At 38.1% G+C, this 25,251-nt stretch overlaps 1 protein-coding gene across 7 annotated transcripts in view; it reads right to left on the minus strand.

Moving 5' to 3' along the window:
• Positions 1 to 869: 869 nt before the first annotated feature.
• Positions 870 to 25,251, minus strand: part of CEP128 (centrosomal protein 128) — a 143,639-nt gene continuing 119,257 nt past the window's right edge. For 6 of the 7 annotated variants that reach the window (XM_064460504.1, XM_064460503.1, XM_064460508.1 and 3 more), the window contains 2 exons: positions 23,305 to 23,413; positions 8,816 to 19,023 (listed from right to left, as the gene is read on the minus strand). In XM_064460504.1, the coding sequence (XP_064316574.1) occupies positions 18,917 to 19,023; positions 23,305 to 23,413 (216 nt within the window). In that variant the 3' untranslated portion in view covers positions 8,816 to 18,916. Of the gene's footprint in view, positions 1,383 to 8,815; positions 19,024 to 23,304; positions 23,414 to 25,251 lie in introns of those variants that run through there. The other variant, XM_064460506.1, reaches the window with a different exon arrangement.

Genomic DNA, 25,251 nt, shown 5'->3' on the forward strand with positions numbered 1-25,251 from the left:
TCGCCTCTTGCTGAGCTCTTCCTCTGTGTGCCCCACCCCACATACTGAACACTTCTCTGCCTAAACACACTCAGTTACTCCTTGGGGAGAAGTCATCTTCCTGCCTTTCTCCAAAGGTTCCTGTCCCCAATAGTCTCTTTTTAAAGAAACATGATGTATAAACTCAAACAAATAAAGCAAATGTGACCCATTGCATGGGGATTATAAGACAAAAGGATATGGGAAATGGAAAGCTGCACGTGCCCTGAGGGTAAGATCAACAGATGAGATGCCAAGAGAGAACTCACAGGAACTCTGAAAGAATGACCAAAAACTTAACCATAAAATCTGAAAATCTATTCTCCTAACTTGATTTATGCTGGTAAATCTTGTTATGTCTGTATTCAGTGGATGTCCTAAAGGTTGAGTTTATTATATTTCTACCACAGATTGGAGCTTACAATAAACTAAGAGAAATAACACTGCATTTCTAGACAGGGTAGATGTGGGGAGAACTTTTGGAACCATCTCTTAGCAAAGTCATAGTATAGTTTGTTCCAAGGGACGGTAAGGAAATCATAAGCAGCACTCACCTCTGTCACTGTTGTTGGTTGCAGCAGTCTATGCTAGATTCAGTGTTATATGTAATAGTGCCTGTTTGGAAGTTATCACAAAATCGACTATTAACTGCTTTGCACATTGCTGTAGACAGACTGTTTCAGAACTCTCAGCTCCTGAGATAAAATCCAAATTTTTATTTTCAGCATTGCCTACTGTTCTTATTCCACATTTCTTGGGAATCTTTTGTAGACCCAGGCTTCTATTCTGGTTTGGTTCCTATCTGAATTTGAGGTACCGGGAGGTACACAGGGCCAGGCCAGGAAGAAACACCACTTCATAGTTCTGTGGGTTCCCGCCTTATACACCAAGCATAAGGTGAGGTCCATACTACTGACCTAGGGCCAGCTGGAGCTTCTGTCTGAAGACAACAAATGCATTTTCCTGAGACTACCACTAAAATTCCTGTGAAACCAATCTGCCCACTCTTTATAACAACCTACCTTCCTTACTCTTTGAAAAATCTTCTTCGAGCTGTAATGGTGTGTATAGCCAAGTGCGTCAGAGAAGTGATTGACTTGTCCTCATAGTCATCCTGTCTTCTGGAGAACCATTGGTGCTTCCAGCAGTGGTTTTCAGGCAGCCTTTTCCAGACAGTATTTGTTGCTTTTTCAATTCTACCTAAGGATCACATATTCTTAAGGTATCCAAAAGAAGACTAGAATAAACTTCTTGTTTTCATCTGTAAAGGAGCCTGCAGGGCATTTTTCTGCCATCATAAGACCTCTATTGCCAGGGGATGCATCTCAAGCTGGTCTCCATTAGCAGCTGTAGACTGGTACCTCCTTCAAAAGCAATGAAGAAATGCCCTGTTACTTTGGGACAGTACAGTAGTCCATAACGCCATGCTACAGGCCACCAATACAAGACTGCCCTAATTAATGCTGATCCCCATCCCCAATTTCCAGTAGTTCTGAAATACCTTTCTGCCATACCTGGGAGAATTCTATAACTGTCATGGTTTAACCCCAGCCAGCAACCAAGCACCACGGAGCCACTCGCTGACTCCCTGCAGTGGGATGGGGGAGAGATTCAGAAGAGTAAAAGTGAGAAAACTCGTGGGTTGGGATAAAGACAGTTTAACAGAGAAAGCAAAAGCTGCATGCTCAAGCAAAGCAAAACAAGGAATTCATTCACTAATTCCAATCAGCAGGCAGGTGTCCAGCCACCTCCAGGAAAGCAGGGCTCCATCATGCCTAACGGTTACTTGGGAACACAAATGCCATCACTCCAGATGTCCTGCCCTTCCTTCTTCTTCCCCCAACTTTATATGCTGAGCACGATGTCATATGATATGGAATATCCCTTTGGTCAGTTGGGGTCAGCTGTCCCGGCTGTGTCCCCTCCCGGCTTCTTGTGCACCCCCAGCCTCCTTGCTAGTGGGGCAGTATGAGAAGTTGAAAAGTCCTTGACTCTATGTAAGTACTGCTCAGCAACAACTAAAACATCAATGTGTTATTAACATTCTCATCCTAAATCCAAAACACAGCACTATACCAGCTACTATGAAGAAAACTAACTCTATCCCAGCCGAAACCAGGACAATAACCCAGTCTTTAGGAAAGATGAGTTGAAACAAAGTAATACAATATTTGCATCAACATTTCTATATTTACAAGCTTTTTGAAGGCACCTGTAGTAAGTTTTCTTCTTTTTGTGGTATTTAATAAAATGGGATCCTGGTACGTAACTAAGTGGTTTAGTAATGTAAACCCCATAAAATAGGATGTTCCTGGCATTTTTTTTCCATTATGAATTCCTAAGCCTATTTTTTTTCCATTATGAATTCCTAAGCCTATTTATTATTCTTTTTGTAACTCTTTCTTCTTATAAAGTGCCGGCAAAATTCCATCATGTTCTCTCTGGAGTACCTGTGACTTCAGCTAAGCACTGACCTCAAAAAACATTTGAAAATGTAATGTAACTGCTTTGCTTTCACTATGTTCATTGGAAGCTGCAGATGGAAATACGAAACACTGGAAATAAACATCACTAAGAAGTTGATGAAAGCAAGGTAAATGTACAATAGTTTAGAAGTTACACTGTATAGAGGCGACACCTATAACAATTTTTCAGTTGTTTTTCTTTTTTACTTCTTTAAAAAAATCTGGCAAAACCCAGTATCATAGACTTGAGGCTGCCCTTTGTTCCACTGCAAGGTAAAAATACCAGCCAACATACATTACATAAAACAAACAAACAAACAAAAAAACAAACTAAAACAAAATGGACTTGTACTTGATATTTGACCTTCAGAAGCAGTGGGAAGACTTTGAAAATAATAGTTTGTTTGGGTAGTGGTTTTTTTCCTTCTTTTTAAAACCACTTGAAAACATGTTCATACTCACACATTACCAACTACAAATTCATCTTAGGGAAAATGGTGTAAGAAATCCAAGCAGTTCTGGAATTAATGAAGCCAGGTTTCCTATGGCTCCATGCCTTACAGTGGAACTGCAATACTCTGTGGCTGGTGTCACTGCCAGAATTTTGGTTTTTCAATAATGGGATGGTCTACACAGCACCAGGCCTTCTGGCGTTGGATGGGATTAGTCTTTCTCAAAGGGGGAAGAGGGTTGTTGCTCATGAGCTAGTGGGACTGATTAACAGAGCTTTAAACTAGACTTGAAGGGTGAAGGGGATTACATCAGGCTTGCCCATGACAAGCCATGGGATGGCATGCCAAGGTTTGAGGGATGGGGTACTAGCAAGGGCCCAAGGGCCCTCAGCCTATTGCTTTGAGACATGCTGGGTACACTGGAGCCCACCTGAAGTCGTCCAGAGATGAGCCATGGGCTCTTGAGGTAATAGGATCAAACAGGGAAACACCAGTGAAATGCCTCAAAGGAATTAAGGTGTTCCTCTAAAAAGGTGACATGACTGACAGCATAGCTGAAGTGCCTGCAGTGTGGACAACAAACAGGAGGAGCTGGAAGCTACTGTGCTGCTAGAAAGCTATGACCTAGTTGCCATTACTGAAACTTGGTGGGACAAATCCCATGACTGGAGTGCGTCTATCAATGGCTACAAGCTGTTCAGAGGGACAGGTGAGGAAGGAGGTAACAGAGAGGTTGCCCTCTATGTCAAGAAATGGATAGATTGTGAAGAGCTGTCTCTGAAGAATAGCCATGAGCAGGTTGAAAGCTTATGGGTAACAATTAGAGCCCAAGCCAACAAAAGGAACCTCGTGGTTGATGTTTAGTCAGGCTTCCCAGTCAAGCCTTCTTACTCCAGCTACAGGAGGCATCGTGCTCTCAGGCTCTCATCCTGCTGGGGGACTTCAACCACCCTGACATCTGCTGAAAAATTAGTGCGGTGAGCTGTAGGCAGTCCAGGAGACTCCTGGAGTGCATTGAGGATAACTTGTTAAGCCAGGTAATAGACAGTCCTGCCAGAGGGGATGCTGTTACATAGGCCTGTACAGAACCTAGCCTGTACATGCCTCATGCAAGTGAGCTATCAGAGATGTCAAGACTGGAGGCAGCCTTGGCTGCAGTGACCAAGCATTGATGGCATTCACAGTCCTGAGGCATATGGGTCAGAAGAGTAAAGTCAGGATGCTGAATTTTAGGAAAGCAAAGTTATAGCTGTTCAAGGAGTTAGTCCTAACCCCGGGCGTTAGGACCCCCTGGGAAACTGCCCTCAGGGACAAGGGAGCAGAACAGAGCTGGCAGATCTTTAAGGACATTTTCCATAGAGCACAAGAACTCTGAATCCCCATTTGTAAGAAATCAGGAATGGAAGGCAAGAGACTGGCACGGATGACTCAAGACCTGGTGGTTAAACTGAAGAGCAAGAAGGAAATGCACAGGCAGTGGAAGCAGGGACAGGTATCCTGTGAAGAGTATAGGGATGCTGCCCTGTTGTGTAGGGATGGGATCAGGAAGGCCAAGGTGCAGCTGGAGCTGAATTTGGCAAGGGATGCAAAGAATAACAAGAAGGGCTTCTATAGGTATGTCAGCCGGAAAAGGAAGGTTAAAGAAAGTATACCTTCCCTGATGAATACAACTGGCAAACTGGTAAAAACAGATAAGGAGAGAACTGAGGTACTCAACAACTTTTTTGCCTCAGTCTTCACTGGCAAGCTCTCTTCCCACGCCTCTCAAGTGGATGGACCACAAGACAGGGAGTGCAGGAGCAAAGTCCCTGCTGTTGTAAGAGAAGATCAGGTTCATGACCACCTGAGGAACCTGAACATACATTAAGTCTATGGAACCTGACAAGATGCATCCCAGAGTCTTGAAGGAATTGGCTGATACAGTTGCCAAGCCACTCTCTATGATATTTGAAAACTCATGGCAGTCAGGTCAAGTCCCTGGGGACTGGAAGAAGGGAAACATTGTACCTATTTTTAAAAAGGGTAGAAAGGAGGACCTGGGGAACTACCGTCCCGTCAGCCTCACCTCTGTGCCTCAGAAGACCATGGAACAGATCCTCCTAGAAGCTATGCTAAGGCACATGGAAGACAGGGACATGATTCAAGACAGCCAGCAGGGCTTCAGCAAAGGCAAGTCCTGCCTGATCAACCTAGTCACCTTCTATGATGGAGCGACTGCATCAGCGGACAAGGGAAGAGCTACTGATGCCATCTATCTGGATTTCTGTAAGGCCTTGACACAGTCTCCCACAATATTTTTCTCTCCAAATAGGAGAGATATGGATTTGATGGATGGACTGTTTGGTGGGTAAGGAATCAGCTGGGTGGTCACATCCAGAGGGTAGTGGTCAATGGCTCAATGTCCAGATCGAGATCAGTGACAAGTGGTGTCCCTCAGTGGTCCATACTGGGACCAGTACTGTTTGTCTTAATCAATGACATAGACTGTGGGATCAAGTGCACCCTCAGCAAGTTTGCAGATGACACCAAGCCGAGTGGTGCAGTTGACACACCTGAGGGACAGGATGGCATCCAGAGGGACCTGGACAAGCTCGAGAAGTGAGCCTGTGGGAACCTCATGAGGTTCAACAAGGCCAAGTGCGAGGTCCTGCTGGGGGCTGTGGCAACCCTCAGTATCAATACAGGCTGGGGGATGAAGGGATTGAGAGCAGCTCTGCGGAGAAGGGCTTGGGGGTACTGGTGGATGAAAACCTGGACGTGAGCCGACAACGTGTGCTTGCAGCCCAGAAAGCAAATCGTCTCCTGGGCTGCGTCAAAAGAAGCGTGGCCAGCAGGTCGAGGGAGGTGATTCTGTCCCTCTGCTCTGGCAAGACCCCACCTGCAGTTCTTTGTGTGTCCAGCTCTGGAGTCCTCACTAAGGAAAGACACGGACCTGTTGGCGTGGGTCCAGAGCAGGGCCACAAAAATGATCAGGGGGATGGAGCACCTCTCCTGTGAGGGCAGACTGAGAGAGTTGGGAGTTTTTACCCTGGAGAAGAGAAGGCTCTGGGAAGACCTTATTGCAGCCTTTCAATACTGAAAAGGAGCTTACAAGAAAGATGGGGACATAATTTTTCATAGGGCCTGAAGCAATAGGACAAGGAGTAATGGCTTTAAACTAAGGGAGGGTAGGTTCAGACTGGATATAAGGAAGAAATTTTTTACCATGCGTGTGGTGAAACACTGGCACAGGCTGCTCAGAGAGGTGGTAGGTGCCCCGTTGCTGGAAACATTCAAGGTCAGCCTGGACCGGCCTTTGAGCAACCTGGTTGGGTTGAAGATGTTCCTGCTTATTTCAGGGGGGTTGGACTAGATGACCTTTAAAGGTCCCTTCCAACCCAGACCTTTCCATGATTCTATGAATACCCTCAAGCTCCTTCTCCATTGGTACTAGTGAAAGACCATATAATTTATATATAAGCAATGTGATTAAAAATGTGGACCAACATATGCAATTATAGATTTTATTATAGATTGTGTATATTATATAGTTATATTACAATTATCGTTTCAATGGCCCTATGTTTCAGAAATCAGTTCTGTGAGACACAGGAAAGTTACATACCTATGTCAGGTATATAGAGTATAGGACAGCTCTACATTCATATCAGTCAGGTTCTCTGTTGCATTTCCCTGCCCTGATTGCTTTTGGACTGATCTATCCTTCCTCCCACAGAGAAAGCAGTGCAAAAAACACAACATTGATATGAAGAAAGAATTTCATATCCCAGTGAAATGCCAGAGGGTAGAAAAAGTGTATGTAACAAATCAAACTGAAATTTAGCTAGAACTTCCAGGTTAAATCATGGATGCTGGCAAAAACTGTTGAGAAGTCTATCAAGAAAAGTGATGGCCAAAATCCTTTTGCATTTTTTAAAAAAATAATTTCAGCTGAAAGCTATTCCAACTTAATAAGTTTTAGGCCAACCGATCCCTAAAACCCCAGAAAATGGGATTAGCAGTGGGGTAGCAGTAGCTGGAGCCAAAGATCACTTTTTACATCCAATAAAAAGATATCATTAGTTAATGTCAGCTACTAAATGTTCCTTTCAAACATCTTTTTTTTTTTTTTGATGGAAAAATGTATTCAAAATATATTTCTGTAAAATAGCATCTATTTGCTCCAATAAAATATAAAACATTCCAAGTACAATTTGTTCTTGATGCTGTTTCTGTGGCATCAGTGACTACTCTTATTCATGTGCTGCTTGTGTGTACAAAAACTTTTAAGTTCATGATTTCTGTTGACGTAGCTACAGGACACTGTCAAGTATCAGCTACCTTTTCAACCTTACTGACCTTAATCTTACACAAAAAATTAGAACCAACATACTGATGTGTATTAGGTTTGTGTGGCAAGGTTTTGGTAGCAAGGAGGGCTATAGGGGAAGCTTCTGTGAGAAGGTGCCAGAAGCTTCCCCTAGCTGACTGAGCCAATTGCAGCCGGCTCCAAGATGGACCCACCACTGGCCAAGGCCGAGCCCATGCGCAATGGTGTTTGCACCTCTGGGATAACTTATTTAAGAAGGGGAAAAAACTGCTGCACAACTGCAGCCAGAAGAGGGGAGTGAGAATATGTGAGAGAAACAACCCTGCAGACACCAAGGGCAGTGAAAAAATGGTCTGAGAAGGGAAAAAGGTGTTTGCCATAAAACAACTGCAGATCACAAAACGATGTAAAAGACATGCAAAACCTCTTAACTCCAAAAGGAAAGGGAATAGGTAAATGAGGAGAACTGAATTAGTAAAATAATTACAGGCTTTCAATGAGTGATTTCTCAGGACATAAAGAAACTGTAGTTTGGCCATCTTGTCCTGAGAATCCAGAATTAGAAAACTTGTTTATAAGGAATGACGCAATGCATATTATTTTATTTTTGGTTTTACTTTGTATTTTAAAATATAATGCAAGGCTTATCTTTTCCATGAAATGCTTCCATAGAAATCTAGCTCTGTGGAACTTTCCAGCAACAATGATTTTTGTTCCATTAAATACTGTGATGGCTCAATCTCTTTGCACGCTTAACTGCATCCTGTTCCACTGACTCCAGTGGTGTCTTTTATTTAAGGTAATAAAGACCTTACCCTAGAATCCAGATGAAGCACACATGGGTAGACCCCACCCTGCGGGTAGACATGGTGAAGCCCACCTGACTTGTATCTATAATGCAGGCATATGCACCTAAGGTACCTGCCTGGTTTCTCTTTTTACTAAATGGAGAACTAGTCAATATAGTTAGAGCATCTCGCTGCAATTCATTTGACCAAACCCTGGGTGTTTGCTTTGGGGTGACACAAATGATGCCATAGATTCCAGGTACTCTGTTGACTACAAAGGGAGGTTCATTTAGATGGTGGCATGTGTTTTGTACAAACCCAAGTTCAGTCAGATGAACCTCATTCACACTCTGTAAGAGATTACAGGCCTTGTCCTGTTCAAGGACACCTCTGGAAACATGCAGTGATTCATGGCCAATGTAAAGACACACCCCTATTGTAACACTAGAATATGTTGCCAGATTTTTTTTTTTTTGGTTCATAATAGTAAACAAATCTTTTATGCAAATAGGTGTTTTAAACACACACCTTTGAATAAAACTACTGATTCTTACCTCGAAACTACCATCTTACTTTTAAAACAAATTTTATAGTAGAAGAAAGAAAAAAAAAAATCCAAGAATGCATTTTTTGTTCTTAGAGGCAAGTTAAAAAGCAAAATCGAGGAGCATAAATCCACATCACACATCTATATTTCACACAAAAGAAAAAAGATCAATCATATAAAACGGGTCTTTACAAAAGACTGGCAGTGTTAGGCAAATGAATACAGATGCTATGCACTGCTTGGAAAAATAATTTATTTTGTTAGCTTACAAAAATGACAATGTTTCATGTTACACTTTAAATTATGAGTACAGCTAGCAACTTTGATCCTGCAAAGGTACTAACTATCTCCTGAGATGCAATAAACACTTGCAACCTTGCTTTCAGAAATAGCCTGGAGTAAGTCCCAAGTCAGTAAAAAGTAATGAATTCTGATATTTTTGTTACTGCCTCATTGGCTAACATTTTGTATTCAGATTGCAGAAAGTAGGTACAAATGTTGACATTAAATTAACATATGAACTTTCCATGTAATGCCTTGACTAAACTTAAACATACCTGCAGAGTCTGCGTCAAGCTACCAGTCTGCAGCAACATACTCATAGCACAATAGACAGCTTTCATAAACTTCGCACTGTAATCACTTGACATGATCTCAGCACTTTGTATTCTGATTGGTACTTATGCTTTATACATGAGATTTGATTCTGGCTTCATATTGGTATAAATAAGGCATAGCCACTCTTAAGTCAACACAGCCACCCAACAATAAAACTGGTGTGCTGGTGTGACACAGGAGTCAGACCTCACACGTGTCAGTGAGTAGCACCAACTTCACAGGTTGACAAGGACCTGTGCTTCGGAATAACATGGTAACAAGCTTATCTTGTTATACTTCTACAATGCTTTGCTCCTCAACCTGCAAGAGGTGTTCCGAAAATGCAAACTTTAGACTTAGTTTTATGTGCATCCACGAGATTCACTCAAAGCAATAGTCAAGCAGTCATTTGGTTGGAATGGTTGATCTTAAGGGTCTTTTCAAAATTAAATGATTCTACGATTCTGCATTTTTAAAAATTCATTATGCAATTCTTAAGACAGCTGAGTTGGTTCCCCCTTGCACGCCCTGAAGATGGCAGAAAAAGAAAAAACTGCAATGCAAACACCTTGGGAAGCTATCTTGGAACAAAAATATCATGGGACAAAAAAAAAATGTATTAAGAGAATGTCTAACAAATAGTCAAAACTGGTTTTATTTTGTGACTCTCTTGTTAAAAAAAGGAAGTATATCAATAGTGTTGGTATTCAGATGTAAGGTATAATTAGCTTGTGCCTCCACGTATGAAGATTCCCATTTTAGGTACTTAATGAATTACTAGGTTTTCTTGAAAAACTGATGTGAAACAAAACATTTAGTGGTGAGCATGAAGTACAATTGATATACCTTAACAGATGAACTCTCCTTTGAGGTTTAATTATTTTGAAAATGCAGTAGTAGCCCATATTAGAGTGGACAAAGAGCAGCAATATTTCTAAATTTTTCAAATTTCATAAGCTTGTATTGATGCCATTCAGAAGTACAGCGGTTTTCATTATGTAACTAAATTTGGTTTAGTTTTCTTGAAAATCAAAAGTACTTATACCAGAGCCCAAATCAACTCAAAATTCCGTTTCTCAGATTTTGAAAAAGGAAATCTAAAATAGAAAAATGAGGTAGTGCCAAATTATTCCAAATGTTTACAGTTTGTTATGAAATTATTTTTACAAGATCCTGGATTTTTCAGTAAGTATTTGTTTCTCCCCAGACCAGCACATATTGTACACTTGCAGGTCTCCAAAATGCAATGAAAGTAGGCTGAGAAAATATTTCTCCTCCTTTTCTCAAACTCAGTGTGCAATTGTAACTCCACCAATATTAGAGATGAGGCCTCTGCTAGCTTTAGTGCAGTCAGGATTTCTAAGCATAAAGGACTAATTTTCTTTCTGACCAGTAAAGTTTTACAGTATATGAACATGTTTACGCCTGTCTATGTCTATAAGAAAGGAATGTAATTATGTGAACAGGACTACGGATGACGTCTGCATAGCAGTAAAGGTCTGAACACACGTTTACATTTCAGGAATCACATTTGAAGGAAACTCAATAGTTCTGGTTACTACAACAATGTCAGCTTCAACATGCTGCCTTCTCTGGTGCCTTTTACAGGACTGAAAAGTAGCAGCATGTTTATACATACACATAGAATGAAACCCATGAGAAAGGATAAACAAGATGAAAATTTAACAAAGAAAAGACAGACACATATTTTTGCACACAGATGTCCCTTATATCCTGCTGAGTTGAGCTTATACGGCAATGTGGTCGGGGAGCCTTTTATGTTAAATCAGGAGCTGGTCTCCTTGCTTAACTACTGGCAAAGATCTTTCAAGGACTTTATGTCAGGAAATAATTGCATGTTGAGGAATTTCATTCCACTATGCCTACCACCATTACATTAACAGGTACAAGTTTAGAGATATTAAACCGACCTATCTGACTTCACACCAGTACAGAGACACCCTGCATCTGTGTAATTCATTGAAATTCTGCAGATGCTTTACGGTCACTATACAGTGGACTGCAGTAGCAACAGCTGACTGGGAAATGTGATGTAATATGTTCAGTGTCACGTGTATAAGACACCTGGGCAATCTTAGTTTTAGAATTTCCCAATCTAAATGCTAGATCACAAGACTAATTTTATTCCAGTTTTAGAATAGTAAATGTAAAAACCACTGTATTTTAATCAAATTAAATGAAAGCAAAAGATCTCGAGGAAAACAACTCATGCATCAACTAACTTAATTAGGAGTGCTTGTAATGAGGTATCAAGAATTAGCTACTTTTTTAGTTATCCCCGAATTAAATCGAAACAGGCAGCATAAAATGACAAAACATGTTCCAGAGCTCAAAACTGACTAACACTTTTTTTCTCACACTCTCCAAGGAAAAAATAAAATAAAATAAATCAGCATATGCTAATAAGCATATATAGAAATATCAGCTTCAAAGTGATTCACCTTCAAAACCACAGTAATACACCGAATGGACACTTTTACCTACAGTCTAAATGTTTATCTATTTGTCATTGTATTCTGGTAATGTAATGGCAAGGCTGAAATCTGAACATCTGATCTATTTGTTAAAATACATTGTACCAGCCAGCACTCCATATGTAGCACATCAGTTATCGCCAATGGAATTATTTCAGGTCTGAGATTCAGTGCACAGTACACAACAGAATTTCCCAAAGTATGGGACATAATTAAGCCTAAATCAAAGTGAGCAAGTCTCTTACAGTAAGAGATGACATGAAGGGGGGTCGATGCCTGTTGATTAATATATTTAGGGGCTTCAAAGGTAGTCTATAAAAGGCTGTTGCTCTACTGAAGTCTAAGAAATTGCTCACGTTCTGGAAAAATGAAGTGTTCTGTGACTTTGATACTTGACCTTTCTGTTTTCACAGAGACTTCTTATCTACCAAATAAGAATAATTCGTCCCACTTTTTTTAAACTTTATTGATTAGTTTTTTGTTAATTTACAGACATCTAACCAACCAATAGACAACATACTAACAGATTCACATTGCATGGCTAGTGAGCCTCACTGTTTATGCTGTAGCTCACACTGACTATGGTTTCTGCATTTTCTAGCTTTATGACTGCACTGGAAACCCCTCCAGTGAAGACAAAACAAACAATTCCATGGTTTCTGATGGATGTATTGACATTCTGTTAGTCAAAACATATGACAAAAATTCTGCCAGCTACATGATGTCTTCATGATTGCAGCTGTTTGGATGAGATTGTGTTGTCAGTGCTGCACCCAGCAGTGAAAGCCTCATTAAATATGGTGCAGTCATTGAGCTCTGTACACAAAATAGCTTATGCCACAGACACAAACTGTTCTCTTGGCCAGCAGTAAAACACAGCTCATCTTCATCGTCTTCCACACTAAGCACAAAACTGGGTCACTGGTGGTTTCTGTGAAGATCCTAATGCCTTAACATAAATTGGGCTGGCTTTCAAGTTCAGTGCTTGTTTAACATTGTGAGTGACACAGAAATCCACATTTGCAGAATGATACTCTGTGACCAGTTGCACTTGATGATATTAAAGTTCTTTTCCAACCTAAACAATTCTACGATCATCTTTGGCAAATTTTGGTATCGCTTCTCAGAAATATTTTAGACGTCAGCAACTGTTTCTACAGAGGGCAATTTGATACTGACACATTGAAGAAATATACTTTCTCATCTGATTTGTTTTTAGGTTCTAGACCAAGCTTTTAGGCAGATCCCCTAAATTACTTGTAGCCTCTTCTTCTGCCCGGAATCAATAATATTTCAGGGTTATTGCAGCAAACTCTATCCTTTACTATTTTCCTCTACAAACTGATAGTTGAATTGATGGTAGCAGAGTGGCTGAAAAGCTGCCCAGCAGAGGAGGACCTGGGGGTGTCGGTTGACAGGTGGCTGAACATGAGCCAGCAGTGTGCTCAGGTGGCCAAGGCGGCCAATGGCATCCTGGCTTGTATCAGGAATAGTGTGGCCAGCAGGAGCAGGGAGGTGATCGTGCCCCTGTACTCGGCACTGGCGAGGCCGCACCTCGAGCACTGTGTTCAGTTTTGGGCCCCTGAGTACAAGAAGGACATCGAGGTGCTGGAGCGTGTCCAGAGATGGGCAATGAAGCTGGTGAAGGGTCTGGAGAACAAGTCTTATGAGGAGCAGCTGAGGGAGCTGGGGTTGTTTAGTCTGGAGAAGAGGAGGCTGAGGGGAGACCTTATTGCTCTCTACAAGTACCTGAAAGGAGGTTGTAGCGAGGTGGGGGTTGGACTCTTCTCCCAAGTTACTAGTGATAGAAGAAGAGGAAATGGCCTCAAGCTGTGTCAGGGGAGGTTTAGATTGGATATTAGGGAAAATTTCTGTACTGAAAGAGTGGTCAGGCATTGGAAGAGGCTGCGCAGAGAGGTAGTGGAGTCACCATCCCTGGAGGTGTTCAAAAATCATGTAGACATGGCACTTCAGGGCACGGTTTAGGAGACAGGGTAGTGTTGGGTTGATGGTTGGAGTTGATGATCCTAGAGGTCTTTTCCAACCTTAATGATTCTATGATTTAGAAAACCTAGACAAACGTAGTTAGACACATTTACTTTTGTCTGTTGGATAACCTTTAAAATTAGGCAGCATGTGATCTGATGTTAGTCAGTTTACCAAGCAGGTTTTATTTTAGTAAACACTTATTTGTTTAAAAGTAGCAGAATTCATATGAAAAGAGATTATGTTAGAAGAAACAACTGAAATCCAAATTAGTGTAATTCCCTGGGCACATCAGCTACCAAAATTATTAATGTGGGGTAAGTGAAGAAATTATGGTATGTCTTCTGACATACTACTGCACTGTAGATGGCAGATGAGAAAAGCAGTCTAAGATCAAAACAACTCTGGTCTGAAGACAAATGAAGATAACAGACAACTCAGGAACAACTGCTGTACGTATTCAAGCAAAACACCTACTAAGAAGCCATGTCCCTAAAATAAAGATAGCAGAATTATGCTAAAGAGCTATCGTTATGTAGTTCTTGTATTTAAATGTAATACTTCGGTGAAAACATGTTAACAACTGGGTTCCGAAAATATTTAGTTCCAGACAGCACCAAGTAGGTACCTAAATAAAATGACTAGAAATTTTAAAAATATCATTGCATATTTTCTCAAGGGTCATGATATTATGGATTTTGCCACGATTAAGGCAAGAGAAAACAAAATCTCCTTCTTACAGCCTGAGAAACAGCAGATATGCAACTTCAGCTTTAGAAACATGAGAGCTATTGTTTTTAGCAGAAATGATAAATGCTGGATGTTGCTGTATTTTAACCACAGCAATCTCTCTCATTTTTGTTGTCGAGATTCCCAGAGGCATTATTTTACAGATTTTTCAAAGACCAAGTTTATCAGATTCTGCTCTGCTGTACTTCTGCATAAGCACTAAAATGTTATTCAGATTTGAAATCTAATTTAGTCCCCTACATAGAAAAGCGAAACAGTTCATACTCACAGCAGCCTAGACATGCTTAGAGTTGAGTTGTGCTAGAGTAGAAAGTATTTTAGTATGTAAAGAAAATAATTTATCTAAGATGGAATCTTATTTAGGGATCACTTTTATTTAGATGTAAATACTAGCTCTGAAGCAGTTTTTAAATTAAGACACCAAGAATAAAAGCATTCTGAAATTTTAATTTAATCATGAGGTGCTTTCCATTCCTGCTACTACTAGTTTTCCTCTATATCTGCTTCTAAATTGTACAGTTAGATCAAAAACACAGGAACTGGTGTGATGTCCTCCTGCACATCCGTTTTTGACAAGGCTGCATCCCTAGATACTGGCCTGCAGCCCACATTAACCTCAGTATCAATTACTTCTGTGAGGTGAAGACAGGGCTTAGAGAGAGAGAAATATATTACTAACAGTCTTTGAACATGAGGAGTTTAACAGAGCCATGATAAAATTCAACTGTAACAAGCAGTCCCACATAAATTTATGAACAAATTCTTCTGCATGTTGTAGATATGAGAAAGTATTCAGGTTTCATACTAACTAATTTTTAGCCATAAAACTGGTATCAGTGTTACAAAAATACCTACTTTTGTACTTTCAGGGTAATATTGGCACTTTCATTCACGAAAAATCCATTCAGTGCTACACAGTGCAGAGACTATGCTTTGTAAGCCAGAGATGAACTGATATGCAGATTCCTTAGTTAAAAAGTGTATTTGAGAATAGTATTTTCTTTGTTCTAAGGAATTTTAATATATCTCCTTTATTTACTTTGGCGGGATAGCTGGTTAAAATGTGGATGAAGTTTGAATATCCGAGGAGCACTTTCACTGTCACTGAAGACTGGCTTCCATCAAAAAATTGAAAAGAAATTTAAAGAAAATTGCTTTGCTTTACACTGTAAAATTTTATTTTTTTATCCTGGACTAAGCTTTATTTTTATTTTGATGTTTCTTCTTAGGATGACATAATTATATAATAAAAATAAATTCTTTTGAGTATTTAGTAAATACCATCTCAAAAGTAATTAGTACTCTTAAGTCTGCCGTAAAACATTAAGGAACTGAAAGGCTCGTAATTTAAAGATTATTCAAGTGACAATTATTTGAAGCTGAAATAAAGGGCCAGTGCATTTCTGAAAGCACAATAGTGAACCACGGTATTTCAGGAGAGCATTAAAAAAATGGATGCCTGATACTAGCTTGTCAAATCTGTACGTACTTAGTACATACATACAAAGTTGCCTGATTTACCAAATGCTGAACAGAACAAAGAAACAAACCACCATTTTCAGGTGTGATACCACATTTTTTGATTATTGAAAACTACTTTTTTGGGCATGAATCAAGGAACAGGTCACTAAAAGCATTTAAAAAATCTGATTACCAGAAGGGAAAGCAATTTTTTAGACCTGAAATATACAAAATGTTTTATTAAAATATTATCTGGTTTTCTACTTTAAAAACTGAAACTGGTCAGAGGAATATTATTTCAGGCCAATATGGAAAGAATATTATTTCTTAAACCACAAAAGGACAGTTTCACATAATGTCATGAACGGAACTTTAGCCTTCAGTAAAAAGGAAACAAAATTCACTTTGTAATATGAACCTCTATCAAAGGTGGAAGAGAGACAAATATTACGCGCTATCTGGACTGCCATGCCAAGAGGGTAAATTTAAGAAAGAGTTTCCTGGCTTTGGAGTCCGTTAGCCTACTCATTAAAAATTCCTCCTTTTTTTTTTTTTGTGGTTTGACTTCTTCCCTTCTGTTCCTTCAGCCCTTTTAGAAAATTTTAAAAAAGGATATAAAACTCTGCTGAAAACACAGCCACAAGGCCAAAGGCAAATATTCTAAACACTGAGCATATTTAAACTCTTAAAGCGAAAATTATTCACCTAGTAGACATTTATGTCTGGCATTGCACAAAAATCAATTCAATACTTGATATAATAATGAGGGAGTTTAGACTGCTTATCCTTAGTTTTCTAACACTATAAAGCAGTAGCGATACTGTTTTATGGAAATATATTTCAGATGTCTGAGTTACAAATGAGGAAAAAAACGTATAAATACAGAAAATTGTAAGAGCAATCAGTATCCAGATTTTTACAAATTCCTTAGGAAAAAGAGAGGACATTATTTTTCTGTGTATTACTTTTCAGCTGAGACTCTTAAAGCCTCATTCATTTACCAACAGGCATTTTACCTCAAAAATAATTTCAACTTCAGTAAAGTGGGTTGGGCACACATTTATCCATCAGCAATCCATGCATCAGACCTCATTACAACATGAGGTGTTTTGACAGCATAATTTACCCTTTTATAATATATTTTAAAATGACCTTTCTATAATTTCAGCCATAATTTGTAGGTATCATAAAGGCTGCAAGCTGGTGACATTTTATTTTACAATTTTTTAATGTTTCACCAGACAAAGCAGCTAAAGTATTTTAAACGCCATATTTCCAGCTATGCTCTGATCTAATTAAAAAAATAAATTACAAATGTTGGATACACTTATAGTAAGTTTAGTTTATGGTAACTGTGGCTTGAGCTAAACACTGCTTCATGACATCCACACCCTTTGTAGACACAAACAGGTTTCTATTTGTCCTGCCTTCTTCAGAGTAGAAGTCTGTTTATGTTTGTGTCTTGGCCCTGTCATTGCTGTTGAGATCAGACAGGATGGATGTGCCTGTTCTGCTTTTTTGCCCTTCTGAATGAGCAGATGTGCCAGAAGTCTGCAAAAAGCCAATGCCAGCACTACAATGCACAGCATTATACACATGCAAAAGGTAAAGAAAACCTTTAACCAAATCAGAAATGTTTTAAATTTTAAGTAATTTACATGTATAAAAAAATAAAAGGAAAACTTTTTTTTTTTTTTTCATTTTCTTATCTGATTTTGATGTTCTCAGCAAGAAGTTCTGTTTTAAACAGGCTGAATGCAAGTGGGTTGTCAAGTAAGTGGACTGTCCAGAGAACCCACTGGGACTTCAGAACACTTCTTCTGAAAATTAAAAAAAAAAAATAAAAATCCTATTTTCAGGTGGCACATAATGACCTGTGAATTATGTCTGGGACACTTATAGTACTAAAAACCCCCAGTGTTTCAAAGAAGAAGCAGGCTTCCTAAATATGAAAGAAGCCTACAAAACAAAAACATTCCCGTGGTGATCATGTTGCTACTGTACTCTGATAGATTTGGCAAATTTTTTAAGGCACATTAGCAGTGATTCAACCAGAAGTGCTAGAGAGGAGGATAAAACAAGGAACATCAGAAACACTTGCAATTTTTCTGACAGCGGAAAATTCTGCTGTGATGTGCTGTTTGAGACCACAGTAACTCAGAATTGTACCAATTTGTTTAGAATAGAGGTATCCAAACAAATACAACTGTACAATGTTGTCCTTCCATAATATTTAAAAATCAATATGATGCATCTCTTCTAATAGAGAATTAAAAAAACAAATAAATTATCATTACACCCTGCTATTATAATTTTCACAGCAGTGCTGTTCAACATGCTTAACACAGATGGGTGAGATTCAGGTGATGTTAAGTGCCTTACCAGAGGTCATCTGATAAAACTGTTCTGGTCAGAAGAGTAATTCTAAACAGATTATAATAGATATATGCTGAAGCTGAAATCACAATATGAATTTCCACTAATTTTGAGGAAATTTGGTTTTGTTTAATATTTATCACTTCTTTCTTAAATTATTGTTGTAAACTGAAGAACCTAAAATCAGAATGTGTCTGCACAATGTTGTATAATGACTCTCATAATAAATACTAGGACAAAGGCAATTTATGAATATTTTTTCATTATTAATAATGTTATTAAATGTTATAAAACCAAAAAATGTCAGAACAATTCCTGTACAGGGTTAAATAAGGTCATAGCAAAGGTTAATGTCACAGGTCTTTCATTATATTTCAGGAATACAATAAATTTAGTTTAGGAGTACTGCAGAAACAAATACAGGAGACTAGCATAATCCTAGAAAACCTTTGGTGTACAAGTTACATAACTTATAACAAGAGTTCATTAGACTCACACTTGATGCTCTTTCATTTAAGTGTTTGGCAATATTACCAAATCATTGTTGAAATCAGAGCTGAATCATTAAGGGTGCATCACTCTTATAGCAGACTGAATTACTACTGTTCAAAACCAAAAAAGAGTGGAATGGAATTTACCACAGAGACAGCTGGGGTGTTTTTGTAAAATGTTCTACAGTTTCCCTCTTTCAGCTTGCAGCTTCATTTCACTGATGGCACCATCAATGGAATCTTCCTTGGTGGCACTTGTATCAAAAGGAACCATTCTTTTCGTAAGTGCTAGAAACAATTCAGAAAAAAAAAGTAATTAAACATCTTCAAAGAGACACGTACATTTTGCTGACTGACAATCAATGTTTATATGAAACCTATATTTCATTATACAATATTATAATTTACATAGCAAGTAATATGGTATTAATAAATATTCAATATTCATAATGCTATGAATTGAGAAACTGAATTATTTTTGTAAAGAAACAGATTTTAATACTACATAATACAGGCCAAAAGCTTTCTTATACAGAAGAAATGTAAACTGCATTTTTAAAAACTTGATAATTCCCCTAATACTTCTTTTCCAGCATTTTTGTTTAAATAAGACAAAACAAACCACTCAGAAAATTCTTGAAGGAGTATCTTTACCGCTATTATGGACTAAAGTCAACAAGTGACACTGAACAGGTGTTCGTAGGATGCCATGCTGTGCATATACCTTCACAGTAGGGTGCACATATAATACTTATGTCTAAATACACTACGCTGCATCAAAATCTAGACAATATGAATTGACAGAACATTTTGATAAAGTACTGGAGGAAAAAAACCCAAATATCCAAGCATCTAGCAATTATTTAACAAAAGGCAGAAATTAAGGTGAGGAAAGTGGGTATCAGCTTATACAACATACCCTTCTTCTAATGGCCTTCCTTATATCATAACCATGTAAGTAAAGGGTCCTTCCTGCTTGTTTGTAATAAATACCCAGAGTGCAATTTTTTAATAGTCCAGTAAACTGTAGCAGTATATCCACAAGTTATTAATAGGGAGCAAGTCTTCACAGTTTGATTAAGAGGAGTGAGATGTTTTCACTTTCAGAGGAGAATGAAATCAGTGTAACAGTGAGTTACCATTTTTCAGCATAAAGTTTTAAGTATTGGTCCAAAACTATGCCTCTGTATGCTATTTCAGCAGTACCTCCTGTCAGCATTCAAAGTAAAGTGAAAAAACATAAAGAAAATTCATTACTAAACTAAATCAATTTGCATTTTGCAAAGTATACGTAGAGGGATAAAGACAGACACCAGCATACATTGCAGGAGTTAATTGTTATGACAATAAAATCAACGTTCAGGACAACTTGTTTTTATTCAACCATGATTCAACCATTCCGTCTATATACCATGTTGACACAAGAGTGTTGTATATCACCAGAGCCAAAGGGTCAGAGAAGACTGTGATCCCAGCCACAGAAGTTGGGAAAACTGGTGGCTGTTTTCTTCTCTGTAAAGTTACAGCTTATGAAGCTCTGGAACATAAATTCCCAACAACAATAGAAAGCCTGAAAGCCATATGGCTTCTGGGAAACGGTCCAGGTTAAAATCTTGAAGTGATGAACTATATAAAGAGAAAGGCAGGACCCAATTCACAAAGCTAATGCAAAGCATGTGTAACTCTAGGGACCTCTGTAATACAAAATTTAAGAAAAATACAGTGGCCATGAAAAACAATTTCTGAGGATTTTTCTTTAGATAACAACTAGTAGGGACTTTTTAGACCAACCATTTTGGTCTGATAATAATACAGACTGCAAACCATGTCTAATGAATGCTTCCTTGTATAAATTATTTTCTCAGTTTAACTTCTTCCTTTCTAAGAAAATGGGTATAGAAATAAAAGCACATTCCCACAGCATCTTTAAAATAGTTTGTTATGGAAAAGCTGTTGTAGCTGTAGACATTATACCAGAAACATGAAGACCAGACATAAAAAGGGGATGCTAGTGTTAATTACTTCTGCTTTTAACTGCCTGCTACATTGGCAGCTTTTTACTAAATATATATACAGAAGCAGATTGTCCTTCCTATATTTTTTCATACTTTTTGTCCCTCTTTCTTCAATCAATTTAAAATTTAAATCCCAGGATTCCCCTCGCAGATAAATTATATCAAACATGTCTGCTCTCCTCCCTGGTGCTCTCTACAAGTCGTAAGAGACTCACATTGGGAAGGGAGCTTCTAGTACTACTTATTGACTCCATAATCTGTAAGGTTTCATGAACTGAAGAGAGAAAGAGTGGGGAAACATTAAATCACAAAGGCTGCAGTCACTAACCAAAGTCTATAGACTAATTCACATACCTTCGTGCCATAAGCTACCACAGTCATCCACCAAGGGCTGCGAAAGATGTGATGGGACCTATGGGAAACCTATGCCTTCCTGCAATGTCAGCTAGAAGCATGCTCTAGGACATCTAAAATGACATCAGGCATCTTCAACGGGCACCTGACTTGTTCTCATACTTCTTTACTAAGCATAAAGAACATGTAACAGTGCTAACTTTTAGGAGAAAAGAATCAGCAAAGTAAGAAATTAGAACACCACCTTCATTCTATCAGAGTCAAATCAGAGGAAAAAATATTCTACACCTACTTCTCTGTTTTAGCCTCAGAAAATTTGACTAATGGATTTTTATAGAATACATGTAAGAAACTAAAACTCTAAAGATTTTTGTATCCAGCTCCTTTCCATTAAAAAAAAATATAGGAAAAAGTGAAACATATTCACTGTTTTCTTACTTTTTTGGGGTTTGTTTGTTTTTTGGTTTAGCTTGTTTGTTGGGGTTTTTTATTATTATTATTATTTTTTAAATTAGCTCTTTACCATCTGGGCAAAAGAAGAAAACAAAAAATACTCTGAGCACCATTCTGGGATTTGGAAAATATGAAATATGAAGACCAGCTTAATTTATGATGTGGAAAAAACCTTCCTAAAAGTTTTGAGCAAGAAAAAAAAGTCCCTCAGCCATGTCTGAACATGTTTTCAAAAGGAGCCTTCCTCAAATGCTGAAGACTTTGCAAATGTTTTGTAACATTGAATCACTACTGTCTTTCATCCATCACGTATTTTTTTACCTCCAGAAAGCTTAGTGCTGGTAAAAAAACCAGCTGAATCAGAGAATAAATACCCAGAACTGGTTCATCAGATTGGTATTCGGATCACATGGATCCTATTTCTTTGATAACTGCCTAAAACTGATTAAAAAGTACTAAAGTAACAAAGTCCTATCAACTTGCATTCACATTAAGCAATATAGAAAGACTGTAATATTTTAGGAACATTTATGCTTATAAATTTCAGCAAGTTTTTGTCTTGGAATCACAGAGTTCTTGAGGTTGGAAGGGACTGCTGGAGGTCATCTATTCCAACATGCCTGCAAGGTATGGGTTATTTCTTTTCTATACCCCAACCAGGCTGAGCTTTACTTTCACTTGCAAGACTTTGACTGGGGTGCGGTTAGGGAAAATGGAAAAACAGCTCTGAGTTAGGGGAAACCATTCCTGAAGTAGAGATGAGATGGAGGCATTTGCTCTCATGCTTTATTCCCACTATTGTTATTCAGTATGCTCTGCAAAAAGATATTAATCAGAACCCACAGATTCTGAGAAGAAACCAATTGTCTCAGATCAACTCAGGACTTACTGGTAAGCAGTAATGTACTGCAGCACTCATTCGAAGATGCGAAGGTTTGAATGTGCAATGAAGCCTGAAATAGAACTTTCCATTACAAAGAATGCAACTTACTGAATAGGTTCCCAGTACACAAACTGGCTATATTGAAAAGAAATGGAAGGTGATATCCTTCTGAAGAAAAGTATTCTGACATCCATGTGCTGCTAAGTCAAAGAAAAAAAAACTTAAAATTTTTTTTGAAGTCAGTTTTGACACTTATGTAAAGGTGTGCCTCTACTAGATAAAGATCTAGTATGTCTTGTCTTTTACTGAGCAGTTCCTAGCTGTACCAAAGATCCTGTGACCTTGCATGACCTCAAGTTGTATATGCACTAAGGGACAGAAGGAATAGTTAAAAACAACTATTGAAGTAGAAACAGAATTAGTGAATTCAACTTTCCCAGTTATTTGCTACACACGCATGAGACTAGCTGGTACAAATGAAAAATCTGGGAAAGAATCGTTGTCTGAGGATGTCTCTCTGGTCCCTGAAAAGATACACAGCTTACACAGGTATGACTCTTCATGCAGAGATTCAGAATCCAAGTGCAGCCCTTTGTTTCTTTTTTTTGCATAGGTTTGGATGACAAGCAGAATATATTGTATGTCCCAGTTAAAAAAAAACCAAACAACTATCAGTGGGATGTAATGAACTACTTCGTAAACAAAGGCATCCATACAGTATCTAAAGCTAAAACACAGGAAGACTCTTAAGATGGCTCTAGCATTTTCTTGTAGAAAAATAGCATGTCTTACTCTTTCAAGTAAAACAGCTTTAAAAGAGGAAAATACATTACTTATAGATTTTTTCTGTGAAACAATACTTACAACCTGAATCTGAGAGCAGTGAGCTGGACAAAAAGCTGGTCTGAGTTCGCCAACTAGAAGAGGGAGCAGCCATTTCTATATCAGAAATTTCAGCATCCGTTTTCACATCCTATGGCAGCCAAATAAAAATAACTTTTATCTGTTAATATCAAGAAGCTGTAAACTTTAACAAAAAACATGCAGTAGCACACATACAGGTATATGCTGTGATTTCACATGTGCTGGAAAATACTGATTTGAATTCTCAGAATTCCCCATATTAGAGTCAGGTTCAAATTAATTTGCTTATGAATTTCAGGCCCATTTCATCACTATGAAATATCTGCAGAAAACCACTTTGCCACTACAGTAAGTTGTGAAAATGCTCTTTCCTATTTACATCACATCCATGGTTCAGGACAAAGCATAGCGCAGGGCAGACATCAGTGAATGATGAATTCCTCATCAATGAATGGTCCACATTAAGCCACTGAAGCTCCACAAGTAAGTGGTAATAAAAATTAAATCCATTTTCCCTGCCACTGAGGAAATTCAAACTTCATTGATTTCTCATATCAAAATACCTGAAGTTGTTTTTCCATTTTTTTGTTAAACCATTAAATAAATTCTGAAGCACAGTGTTCCTATTTGTGGCTAGACCCATACAGGACAGCTTTTTGGTGAGTAAAGTAATTTGGTCTATAAGCTAAAAAAAGAAGATAATTTTAAAAAGGCCATTTAAACAAAAATCTCTCTAAACCTTTATTAGCACTGCAGCAAGTAGTCCCCAGCTGCCATACCTTCCAAAATAAGATTAAAAGCTTGGCTTGGTACCCAAATTACTCAAGTTTCTTGAAATGAAAAGATATAATAATGCACAAATGCATCAGTTCATAAAATACTCAATTTTGCTACCAAATTCTTATCATAAACAGCCTGAGGTAATTCTGTTAAAACATCTTGAAAGTTATCATTCATACTGATACTAAGAGTTGAAAACTAAACAGAAAACAAAATAAAATTCAACACTAATTTAGAAATACAATGAGCTTTTGTTGCATCACTGAAGAGGGATTTACTCCTATTAAGACTAATGGGAGTTACACATATTAATCTCCTTCTGTGCTGATGAGAGACTTTAGGTATTAAGTGTACATAACAAAATAAAATCTTTTAAAGAATAATTAAAAAATTTGTCTTTTCATTCTGCTTCCAGAAATGCTATCTTAGAACAGAGGTTTTAAACTAGCAAGGTGCTTCTACCAGCATCTGCAGTACAAAATGGCTTTCTCTTTACATAAATTTTAACATACAGAATGTTACTTTTCTCATGTGCTTAATTTACGTTACATCTGTTTGCTGTGTTTGACTAGATGGTTGGTTGTTTGTGGCAGGGAAACTGTCCTAAAATATTTGCATCTATCCATCATAACATTTATCTTTAGTTTTCCTCTAGCTTTCTCTTTTGTTTTTGCTTCAGTTGGTATTCTCTATCATTTATTTTTATACTTTACATTTACCTTCTTTTTCCCCAATTTCCTCTTTATCTACTACCACTCAGCCCTTCTTCATTGAAAAATCACAGCTGTTACACTTCATGATATTCTGCCAGCTTCTGGCCTCCTTTAGTGCTGTAATTCTTACATTTTAACACATACAAATAGCAATTATTATTTTCCTGGGCTTCTAAGCAACAGGTATTTTACAGCCATCTGACAAGACTACAGAGGAGTAGGAAGATTGAGTGGGGACAAATGAATCATAAGAAAGGAAGAAAAAAACCTGCTTTTAGGGGAACATTCAACTTTGGTTTCATTTTTGCTCCTTAAAATGAAGAGGCTAGGACATAAGATTAGATAATGCCTGTCTGAGATTAATGTTGGCAAGGAAGCTGAAAGAATTGTGTTACAAGAAAGGTTAGAAAGACTACCATAACAGGAGAAAGATTAATTCCACAAGTAATTTTAT

This window comes from Phalacrocorax carbo, chromosome 9, assembly GCF_963921805.1.
Source record: "Phalacrocorax carbo chromosome 9, bPhaCar2.1, whole genome shotgun sequence".
NCBI classification, from domain to species: Eukaryota; Metazoa; Chordata; class Aves; order Suliformes; family Phalacrocoracidae; genus Phalacrocorax; species Phalacrocorax carbo.